The 12653-nt window shown below is 38.7% G+C and overlaps 1 protein-coding gene across 1 annotated transcript; it reads left to right on the top strand.

The window, feature by feature from the left end:
* Positions 1 to 7866: 7866 nt before the first annotated feature.
* LOC133315181 (uncharacterized) lies at positions 7867 to 8634 on the top strand. Its single transcript, XM_061516759.1, has one exon. It carries the CDS (start codon positions 7867 to 7869, stop codon positions 8632 to 8634), a length of 768 nt encoding a protein of 255 aa, XP_061372743.1.
* The last annotated feature ends 4019 nt before the right edge of the window (positions 8635 to 12653 follow it).

Genomic DNA, 12653 nt, shown 5'->3' with positions numbered 1-12653 from the left:
GCTTTTGACTGGTATTTTGGGAATGAGACAACAAATCCAGTGAGTGTTGGTTCTCAGTTGTCTTCAAACAACAACCCAGCGTACACACACACAAGGTGTTCGTGGAAATGCCTGACCCAAAAATTGGCCTGGCGCTAAAACGCTCAGTGTGACCGTTTTAGCGCCCGTCCAGTTTTTACACACGTTTAAGGCCAGGACGCTAAAACGCTCAGTGCGACCGTTTTAGCGCCCAGGCCCTGTTTCATACAAAATTGAGGGTCTACATTATGGCATTGTGGAGTTGTAATTCATACATGTTTTGATCAAAATTTCCCACTACAAGAGTTCTAAATCTGGAATTGTGGAATTGGATTCATGATATGTAATTGTTTGACATTTGGACTGATTTTTTCTTGTTGTGTAGGCACAATGTGGGTGATAGCAGTCCTAACATAGCAAGGGAATTCTTTGCTAATGCATTTAATGGAGATCAAGGAGGCCAGAGGACCTTCACTAGTTGGGTGAGGGGAAAGAAAGTGAAGTATGATGCTCACACTATCCAAAAGCTGCTGAAGATAAGGTTCTGTGACTATATCCACAATGCCAGTTGTGAGTTCAGGAGAAACTGGCAGAATATTGAAATTCCACCAAGGAGGAGTGACCCAAACTTTGACACCTGGACCAAGATGGGGGCAGCTGAGCCTATTTTGCAGACTATAGCCAAACCTGGTGAAACTTGGGAGTTAACCAAGGATAAGGTTGCTCCTAAGTTGATTTGGTTGAGGCATTTAAATGGTGAGGCTAGAGTCTGGTTTCACTTTGTAATCTCAAATGTCATGCCCTCTTCCAACCAGGCAGAGGTTATCCTGAAGAGAGTTGTCCTGATTCACACTATCATGACAAGGGCGAAGGTGGAACTTCCTATTCTCCTTCAGGACAGCATTTATGATATGGCTCACTCTGACAGTGACTCTGCTGCTTTGGGTCACTGTTCCTTGATTCAGTTGCTTTGTCAGAAAGCTGGTGTAGATGTTACTGATAATGGGGCACCAACCAAATTGCACCCTACAATTGATGCCGCAATGATTACAAAGCAATTGAAAATAGGAGGAGGGGAGGTCACAGGATTGACTCCTGGTAGGAAATCTACAACACAGAGTGATGATGAATTCGAAGAGAGGTTAAGGACAGGGGAGCAATGGGTGGTGAACACTGACTTCCGAATGAGACATTTGCGCAGGCGTCTCCGGTTTATGCAGTCCAGCCAGCACTCATTTCAAACATATATGGTGACGATGTTGAAATCTATATGTGAGGCTCAGGGCTTAGATGTTATTGATTATCAGCCTGCTGTATACCCTCATTCTGATGAGGAGGAATCCTTTGAGGCAATGGCCCAGACTCACTATGCTGATCATGTGGATGGAGCTGCACCTACTGATGGTGCTACATCTTCTCATGCTGCACCCACTCCAGAGAGACAGCCTGGTGTTGATGCTACTACCACAGAGACCACTGCTGCTGCTGCTGCTGATACTGGTGCTATGGATGAGAACAAGGGTGTTGATCCTGAGTACAACCCCTTGCCTACTGCTGATCCAGGCTCATATTTGGTGTTTAGTGATGATGAAGAGTCTACTGACTAGACTTCTCATTTTGTTTTTATACATTTTCTGTTTTTATGGTTTTATTTTGGATATTTTTAGTTGATTGTGGTATTATTTTCATTTTGTATATTTGTTAGTACATTGAGATTCTCTGTTTGAATGATGCACTTTTAAATAGTACTGATGCTATTTGTTGATATGTGTATGTGTTTCAGAATTTGTCAACTGTTTTTTAGATTTAAATTAGTTGCTGGGGACAGCAACGTTTAAATCTGGGAATGGGGTGTGAATGAATGACATGATTATGGTGGAATCACACAGTTGATGATGACACACAGTTGATGAGCCACAAACAGGGAAACATCTCAATCCTTTCTTTTAGAATTCTTGTGAATATAGTTTTAGGTAGTTTAGGAAGTGTTTTATATGTACAAAAGTTGGATTTAGAGTTGAGATGATGTGAATTTTATGAGGATAGGATGATCAAAGTTTTACATGATGGATTAAACATTTTTTGATGCAATTTGAAATCCCTGCATATGTGCTAAATGATATGTTTGCATGACTCATGTTATGTGAGGAGTAGAGAGATCAGGTTGATGTATATAGAGGAATTCAAACATGCACTCTGAACTGTGAGACATTGAGCCTATACAGAAATTTTTTTTGTTCAGAGAGCACTTCACTGTATGAGTAACTCTAGAACTTGCCATGTTTCTAACTTGAAATAGTTCATGGTTTGTAAAGTAGAGCTCATTGAGGCATTTTTCTTTTGAACCAAATTTTCTTATTGCATGGAAGCCTTAAGCCAGAATTTTTGTGATAAAACTAAGAGCCCTGCACTTATTCCAGATCCTAAATTTTCAGATTATGTGTTCAGATAAGGGGTAAGGAGGAAGGCTCTGTAGGAAAGGTATTTCTGCAATGAACAAAAATATTAAGTGTTAAGTGTTGGAAATTTGGAGAAAAAGAAGAATGCAATTAAAAAAAAAAGGGAAATGAGGAAGTAAAGGGACAAAGTGCTTGGTTTGGAAAAGGAAAAGAAAAAGGAAATGAGGAAAAAGGGAAATCAAAACAACACAAAGTGTTGAAAGTTGGAAGAAAAGGAGGAAGGAAGTTCAAGAAAAAGAAAAGTTGTAGAAAAGGTGGTGAAAAGAGCAAATGAAAAGGAAGAAGAGAATGAGAAGGATTAAGGAGTACATAGATAAATTCAATAGTGTTGAGCGCTAAAACGTCCACACTGAGCGTTTTAGCGCCTTGCTACAGGAAGAGGCCAAAACTTGCTGGTGTTGAGCGCTAAAACGTCCACACTGAGCGTTTTAGCGCCCTGTTACAGAAAGAGGCCAAAACTTGCTGGTGATTAGCGCTAAAACGTCCACACAGAGCGTTTTAGCGCGCTGCTACACTAAGAAGATGGAAAATTGCTGGTCTTGGACGCTAAAACGGCCTGCAATATGCGTTTTAGCGCCCTAAAGTGGAAAAAGATTATGGTCTTCACCGCTAAAATGTCCAAATCAAACGTTTTAGCGTTGGAGTCAGTTAAAGTTAGTTGAGCATTCACCAAGTTTGGACGCTAAAACGGTCATTCCTTAACGTTTTAGCATTGAAATCAGTTAAAAGCAGTTGAGCATACGTAAAGCATGGACGCTAAAACGGCCACTTATGGACGTTTTAGCGCCCACATCAGTTTTCTGTTTTTAATTTTAACACTATATAAGGCAAAGCCTTGACACTTAGAAAAAGATCTTGGGAGATCTGAACTCTCTCTCTCTCTTAAACTTAGTCTGACTTCTCTCTAAATTCTCTTAGTTTTTGTAATAGGATTTCCTTGTAATAGTTTGGAGATTGAAGACTTTCAACATGGAAATGAAGTTTGATTCTTCTTCTCTTATTTATTCCTTAGTTATGTCTGAGTAGAGTCTTTGTAGTCTGAATGCAATGGAACTCCATGATAATAATATGTTGATTTGATTAATATGATGAAGTATTTTCCATGTGCTGATTTGAGATTTTCTGAGTTAATTATTTCTATCAAAGAAGTAGTATAGAACAGGGATGTTTATATGACTTCTGTATTTGATAATCTCAACATCAGAATTCTAGTACTCAAGGGATTGATGCTAGAGTTCTGATGTAATCTTAAAACCTTAGTATTTCATGCATGTATTAAGAAAGAAATCACCAAGGGATTGGGGTTTCTGATTAATGTTTCTATCAAGGTAGTAAGGGATTACATCTTGATGATAAGTAAAAGGTTGATTAACATCACATGGAAAGGAATTCATCATATGATCAATTTTTATATGAGTTATCATGGAGGAAAGTTGTTTTCTGACTACTTGTTGTTTTTATTAATTCCTAATCCATATTTACTTTGTGTCAATTTACTCAAAATCAATTTTCTGGTGACAAATTATTCATGATTTTTACAAACTCTTATTTGATTCAAATTAGTTTTCTATGGTATATTGGTGTTTGAACACAATTCCTCGTGGGAACGATCTTTACTCATCATTTTATTACTTGTACGACTAGTGCACTTGCTAAACGTCCAACAGTATTCGAATACCACATGGAATCCGAATACTTTTCCAACAGTATCCGAATACTTCTCAGTATCCAAATACATTCCGCCCAGTATCTGAATACTTCCCAGTATTTGGATACTTCTTCAAAGGTATCCGAATACTTTTCTTCCCAGAATTGTATCACAATACTCCTGCAAGGAGTATTCGATTACTGCTGATGAGTATTCGAATACTACACGAAAAGTATTCGAATACTTATCAGACAGAATGCAGAAACTCAAGCTGTCTTCTGCATAAATCCATATTTAATGGTCCTAAAGCGATTTGGAGTCCAATGACTTCGAAAACAGATGTTCATTAACATATTTTAGACCCAGAATCTCAGTCCTTAACTCAAATGATCAAAGTTTCACTTTTTAATGGATTAAACAAGCTTAAATCATGAAAATAACACAGAGGTGATCATGGTATACCTCCAAGGAGTCCTCTACACAGCACAATGGTTCTGACCCTCAAGGACCACAAAAATGCAAAACAAGATGGGTCCTTTACACCAAAAGGTGGTTTCTTGAAGCCTAAAATGCCAAGACAATAGCTTTCACAAGGAGAACCCACAACTCAGCCCCCAAAACCTCACAAACAGTAGCTCACACTCAGAAATGAAATGTCAAACTCACTCACAAAGCCAACCATTCAGTGTTTGCAAGGAAGAAGAGAAGAAATCAAGAGTAAAAATGATGCCTTTGGTGTATACAAGCAAAAGACTCAAGCCATGAAGGGAGAGAAAGGTGGCATCAAGGTGGAGAGCTCCCTATTAGAAATGGTCCACTTAGAAATCTGAGTATGGCCTAGGGTTTTGGGCCAAAAGATGTATTTATAGCCCAATTAAGTTTAAACACATTGTATCAGCACTAATAGCTACACTTAGCATTTTAATCCCAAACTTAGGATTCTGAACCTAGCCATTTTTCTAGGATTTTTCATATTTTTATTTTATTTTTCGCAGCACTTTGCCGGTATGCGCTTTTACGAAGCCAGTATCAGTTCTGACACCAATTCTCATTATTTTGACTTGAAACTTGTTATGCCAGTCCTATATATTATTCTAATAATATATACACATTTTTCATAATTTTTTGAGATACTTCATCGGTACGCATTTACACTGTGGAGGGAGAGCTGGTATCTACACTTTTCGTCAGAAAAACGAATTTCAACATTAGTAATTACTTACCTTAATTATTTAAGCCTTCTCATAATTATTAGGGTCAATTATGGAATTATCTCATTAATCTCATAATTAATTAATTAAATTCTCAAGTTAACGGTGCGGGTTCTTATAAACATTGATTTAAATGTGTATAAAAATGAATGCTTGGACGTGTTGAAGTATTAAAAATGGAACCTTGGAGGGATATCTTCGCAAAATGCAGAAACTACATTCTGTCGCAAAATATCCGGATATGATATCCAAATATGAATATCCGGATATGGGGTTTGTGATTTCCGGATATGGATATGTGGATATGCCTCCGTGAAATATCCGAATATTCTGGAAATTTTGAGTTATGCACTGTTCTTCCCCAACAAAAGCTTGGATTGGGTTTCTGGACCCTTGATTGGTTAGCATGAACCTCTATAATAAGTTAACTAAGTCAGAATCACTTAGATTAAAGGCTTATGGCTTTGAAAGAAGCCTAAAGGCATAAAACGAAAAAGGAAACGTAGTCATAATGTAATGAACTTCTAGATTTCGAATGTTGATGAGATTTCTGGTCTAAACAGATTGTGATTGTGCTATTTGGTGACCTTGGGCTGTTATGGTCTCTTGACTTGGGATTGTTAGCTTGCGAGGTAAGTTTTTGTGTCCTCGATCTTGCCCTTTGTTGGTTCCACTATACCTTATGGAGGGATGGTTATATGCATGTTGTGTTTTTATGAAAATAAATGATAATTCTTGATATGCTAGTGAGCTGTTTTATTGAGTGCAAGTGTCATATGATATTTATGTGGTGTACCACATAGACAGTAACCCCTGAGTATGTGGAGACATACAAGACGGTAACTCCGTGGGTGAGGTGCAAGCGGTGTTCCTTGTACTGTAGGTTGTAGACGTATGTAATCCCTACCTTTTAATTCTCTGGCCAGTAGAATGCATACACACATGACATGGATATATGCTGCATTGCACAAGTTTTGGAAACGATATTGTTATACTGTTTTGGAACTTATATTGCATATGTAAGTGAGCTTGGGGTGGAGAGATCCTAGAGAACCCCTTATCTTACTGATATTTCTTTTTAGAGATCTCACCTCGTGTTGGGGCACATTTTCAGCTACAGGTACCTCGAGGGTTAATACCTCTAGCAGCTGGAGGCCGGAGTTGAGCTGATTATGCATGTTGTTTTACTGATATGTCTGGATATTGATTATGCTTTGCTATTAGCCTATTGTTAGTTCATTTGAGACTATGATTGGCTACATTGCCTTATTTTGTGAGCATGGGGGTTGTCCATGCCACAATGATATCAGATATGTTTGTTATATTTGAATTGTATAATTGTATCTGGATTTTGTCCGATCTACGTGTTGTAATTCCGTGACTAGATACATATATATTTGATGAGGTTATTTAGTTTAGTTATTTATTGCAATTTACATACAGGCGATATATTTTGAAAAAAAAAGTATTCCACTTGGTTAATAATGAATGGTTTCATAATTGAAAAAAGTTAGCTTCCGCATTTATTTAGCTGTGCTATTACCATATGTATGTTTAATACACCATGTGCACACGGGGTGTTACATTTTATGGTATCAGAGCATTTTCTAGGGAAAAAGCCTGTATGTATTGCAATAACTTAGGATGCCTTGTTGTGTGACTTGTCTTGTGAGTTTCTTTTAGGTTTTGCTATGATAATGCACGCGTGACCACATTGTGTGGGCTTGATCAACTCAACCTTTGTGTAACATGTGCAGAGTTATTATACTTCCTAGGAGGACTCGGGAGACGAATGAGGGTTAGCCTGATCCTATCCTGACTGTATTAGCTGAGATGCAGGCGGCTAGATAAGCCGACCAGGAGGCCATTAGAGTGGCCAATCAGGCTATGATGGACGCCGCGAGAGAGGCGAATAGGAAAGCCACGGAAGACGTGCTTGAGGAGAACAGGCTGGCGAACATGACCATGATGAGGGTCATGTTGGAGGAGATGAGGGCTTGCCGCAATGAGGGCCAGTTCCCTCCGCCACCACCGCTACCGCCACTGCCACCGCCACCTCCATCTTCACCTAGTCACCATGATGGGGACGGAAGAGGAAGAACACATATTCCTTACCACGATGTTCTGAGCCATATGGAGGGTGTGAGCCATTTGACGAGACTGATGCAGCCCTACCTTGAGCCTTTGGAAGACCAGTAGACTAGAGACCACAGGCTGAATGCTTTTTCGTAAGCATAAGCCACCTTCATTGGATGGATCCTATGATCTTATTATTGTTTCTAGATGGCTCCAGGCCCTAGACAAGATATTCTGGGTGATGCAGTGTTCGAATCCTCAGAAGCTGGTGTTTGCTACTTATATGCTAGATAGAGATGCTCACAAGTGGTGGATGAACACCTCTCAGGTCTATGAGATTCAGGGTCATGTTATCACGTGGCCATTCTTTGAGGAGTTATTCCTTGGAAGATACTTCACGTATGATGCTTAGGAGAGGAAGCAGAGGGAGTTTGAGCACCTGGTGCAGGGCTCAATGTCGGTTGATGAATACTTGGCTAAGTTCAATGAACTGGCCAAGTTTGCCCATTTTCGTATTGCTATGCCTACATTGGCATTCTTGGCTTCTAATTTCCGTAGGGGACTTAATGAAGAGATAGAAGATCGTATTGTTGGTACTGCCTCTAGAGACTTTGGTACCTTGATCCAGCAAAGCCATGATATTGAGAATGTTTGCATAAAGAACAGGAAGAGGAAGACGGGAGAGCTTGAGGTGAAGGGAGCTGGTAGCTTCATTTCCTGGAGAGACATGAATTTTGGAGGAAAAGGCAAAGGGAAGCAGTTATCTGCTAGGCAGGCGCTGAACCAGTTCAAGTGGACTTCGACTCAGGGAAGTGCAGTTAGACATTCCACTATTCCCAGGTGTACTGGATGTGGGAGATCACATGTTGGGCCGTGTGCCACCGACCAAATCATTTGTTTTCATTGTGGCAAGGAGGGCCACTATGCCAGAGATTGTCCTTCATCAGCTGCTAGAGCTGCAATAGTTCAGGCGGTTCCTTTACAGATGATTCCTACTCCACCTACAGCGGCACCTGTCGTGTCACCAGCCATGGGCCGAGTTTACACCTTGGATCGGCAGCAGTCGGACAGAGCTCCGAACCTTGTAAGAGGTACCATTTCCATTGGTGGTTGTGATATTGATGTATTGTTTGATTCTGGGACTGTGCACTCTTTCATCGTGACCCTGATTGCTATGGGGCTTGAGTTCCCATTTCTGTGTTTTTTCTTCCTTTGCGGGTGATAACACATATTTTGTTACACTTATTTGTTACTCTTGATTAGTATTTTTAGGATTTATTTGAATAAAATAATGATTGTTAGAGTTAATTTAGGTTTTTAGTTTTTAATTGGGTTTAATTTATTTTCGTCAGAATTTTTCAGCTTTACGTTACTTCTGTATTTTGGCCATATCTCGGTCCATAGTTGTCGGATTGACTCCGTTCTTGTTGGTTTTTTCAGATAACACAGAGAGCTACAATTCTTATGCAGAGCTCTAAGCCCAATTCGGACTAGAAGCTGGTTGATTTCGGACACCAAGTTGGACGCGTTTTGCTGAAGTTTTGTTTGACTATTGGGCTTGTAATTTAAATTAAAACCCAATTACTTAAGTGGCCCAAAGCCAAGTTTTATTGTTTCATTTTATTTTATTCGGTTTTTTTATTTTATGTTTGGGCTGAAGCAATGAAACCCTAGCCGTCCTGCGTGACGGCTATTTAAAGGGGACTCTAGGAAACCCTTGGGAGTCAGTTTTTACAACAGAGAAGTTCTCTCTGAGTTTTTATTCAATTGCGTTCTTCATCTTTTCTTCTTCTTCTTCTTCTTCTTCTTTTTATTTCAATTATGTTTACCTTAGCCATGCGAGGCTAAGAACCTTTTAATCAACCTAAGGGTAATGGATTCCATGGATTGGTCTTGAGGATCTGCGTTTATTTCAAATCAGTTTTGTTTCCCTTCCCAACTCAGATTGATATCGTGCAATCGTGGATATTCAATCTGAGGTTCGCGATTGCGATTATGGAAAGGGATTAATCATCAGATTTGATGATTAGGTTGATTGACCCTATGACCTTAAATCAAGCGGGCTGATACTCTGCGATTGTATGAGTAGAAGCATCGTCTTTGATCAAATGCTAAGCGATCGCTTAGAGAGGGTTGTCAATTGGAAATAAGGATTCTGATCTGATTGACAAATCAATCACGATTCTGATATCTTCTTATCCGAGGAAAGACGTCCATGGAACCCAAACCTTAGGTTGGTTATTTTTAATTACGAATTTTTATTCCAAATTTATATTCTGCCTTTTTAATTATTGAATCAAAATCCAAAACCCCCCCTTTTAATTTTCTGTTCTCATAAGCGATTTTAACCAAAACAATTTCCTTGAGAGACGACTTAGGGTTTCCACTTTACTGCAAAATTTTCTGAACCCTAAAGAATTAATTTTAATTTGCGCGAGTTCGACAACTCGTGTCAAATTTGGCGCCGTTGCCGGGGAAATTGCATCGGTCTAAATCGTTTTCTGATTCTTGATCATCTTCTTTTTCATCTTCATCTTCTTTTTCTTTAATTTTCGTTTTTGAAAAAAAAATTAAAAAAAAATCAATCAAAAAAATCAAAAATAAAATAAAATTGGGAAATCGGTAAAACTTCAGTTTGAGCGATTGGTTCCAGGACGTATCGGGTATTTCTGAACTTGTTCAACTTGCTCTGATCGCTCTGAAAACTGGTTTTGCCAAATTCCTTTGTTTACTATTTTATTTTATTTTTCGAAAAAACAATTTATTTGATTTTTGAGTCCGTAAGGTCATTTAGAGTTTAGGAGTGTTGGTCCCATAGCATTCTGAGTTCATTTAGTATTTTTTTTATAGATTTATTTTTGCTTCTGTTTGCTATGAATCCAATTTTTCACCCTACAGATGTTTGTTCTTCCTTTCCAGACAACGGTTTCCAAGTTGATCAGTCTTTTGCTGCAGTTTTTCCTGCAAAGCCACAATACCAGCAGCAGCAGCAAAACAATCCCTTCTCTAATGCATATAATCCTGGCTGGAAAAATCATCCAAATCTCAATTGGAATCAGAACCAGCAAAGTGCACCATTCCAACATAGGCAGCAGTTTGCACCTTCTCAACAGAGGCAAAATTTTCAACAATTTGCACCTCCACAGCCAATGCAGCAGCAAGCCAGTAGTGATGGTCCTTCTTTGGAGGATTTAGTGAAGCAGATGGCAACTATCAATCTGCAGTTCCAGCAGATTACTGAGTATTCCCTCCAGAATCTGCAAACACAGATTGGCCAACTTGCAACGTCAATGAGTCAAAATCAACAAGCAAGTGGCAGCTCCCTTCCATCCCAAACAGTTCCAAATACAAAGGGAAGCGGAAATGTGAGTGCTATTACTCTACGGTCTGGCAAGCATATGGAGGAGCCAAACCACACTGCTGCTGAGTCATCTAAGGGAAGTGACACTAGCTCCAAGAGGCAAAGCACTGATACATCTGAGCATTCTGTTTTCTGCATTGATGTGATAGACGAAGTTGTTGAGGATGTTTCTGCTGAATTCCTTGCTGATTTTTCTGATTTTTCATCTACTGATTCTGATTTCTGTGATTGTAGTGATAGTCAAGAGTGCATTGTGTGTGCTGAAATAGCATCACATCTTTCTGGTTTTAACGATGCACTTATTGATGAATCTGATTCTGAGTGTGAATCTGCACTTTCTGAATTGCCTGCTGATATTATTGATGATCCTAATTCTGTTTCTGAGAATTTGTTTACAGGCATTGCTGCTGACTTGTTTTCTGCAGAATTTGCACCACCAACTACACCTCTTCCATCCAGTGAGCAACCTCCGAAATTGGAGTTGAAGGTTCTGCCCGACCACTTGAAATATGCATTTCTTGAGGAAAATGAGCAGTTACCTGTGATAGTGGCCAAGAACCTTCTACCTGAGCAAGAGGTAAAGCTTCTGACATTGCTGAAAGAAAATAAAAAGGCAATTGGATGGACTTTAGCAGATAATGTGGGAATCAGCCCTTCCATGTGCATGCACCGCATTTTACTTGAAGGTGTTAAACCAGTGAGGAAGAAATCAAGCTACTTGATGCTGTTTATTCTCCTTAGGGAGTTCAGGGAGTTCTCTTCCCTCTTTTTATTTTCTTTCTGTTATTTGCATTTTTATTTTTCTTTTCCTTTCTTTCTTTTAGTTTTTGACTTTTTCTTTTCTTTTTGTTATTTGCATTTTTATTTTTCTTTTCCTTTCTTTCTTTTAGTTTATGATTTTTTTTCATAGGTAGATTTTCCTTTTCTTTCTGGTAATTATTGAGTGGTACATAGAGTAGACATAGATCACAGTGTTTGATAGCATAAATCTGTTGGGCTTTGATCTCGATTCTTGGATTACAACTACCTGTTGATTGATTCTGTGTTGTTGATTGCATGACTTGGTTTACCCTTGTGAGGTTTTGAGCCTGCATACATGGCATATCTTCTGGCCATGCTTTCTTTCTTGTGTGTTTCTGCTCTTGATTGTTGTCCTCTAGAACTTGCTCTTGTTCTTTTTGAAACTGCATTTTTCACTTGCATGAATGAACATGATTGAGGCATTCTTTCTTTTCTGTACCCACTTTAGCCAGATAGTCGTCCATTATATTATTATCCCTTGGTGAGCCCCTTTGAGCCTTTAAAAACAAAAAAGAAAAAAAAGTGTTTATCTTTTCAGTATCTTTGTTTTATGTTCTTAGAAACAAAAAGTTAAGTTGCAGTTGAAGAAAAATTAGCAGGTCTTGTGATTTGAGAAGTTAGGGAATTTCTGTCCTGATTGATTTATCTGTAGAAGACTTGTGATCTTTGTATATTTTCTGTATGCTTGGTAATTGTTAGAAAGGATTGGTTGATCTTAGTATTTACTTTCAATTTTAGTTTTTGCCCAGGAGTGCAAAAAGATAAGTGTGGGGGAATTTGATAACACATATTTTGTTACACTTATTTGTTACTCTTGATTAGTATTTTTAGGATTTATTTGAATAAAATAATGATTGTTAGAGTTAATTTAGGTTTTTAGTTTTTAATTGGGTTTAATTTATTTTCGTCAGAATTTTTCAGCTTTACGTTACTTCTGTATTTTGGCCATATCTCGGTCCATAGTTGTCGGATTGACTCTGTTCTTGTTGGGTTTTTCAGATAACACAGAGAGCTACAATTCTTATGCAGAGCTCTAAGCCCAATTCGGACTAGAAGCTGGTTGATTTCGGACACCAAGT

This window comes from Gastrolobium bilobum, unplaced genomic scaffold (assembly GCF_033153095.1).
Source record: "Gastrolobium bilobum isolate Gb01-03AN ecotype WA unplaced genomic scaffold, APGP_CSIRO_Gbil_v1 utg3016, whole genome shotgun sequence".
Lineage (NCBI taxonomy): Eukaryota > Viridiplantae > Streptophyta > Magnoliopsida > Fabales > Fabaceae > Gastrolobium > Gastrolobium bilobum.
This window is presented reverse-complemented; position numbering and strand designations above follow the sequence as displayed.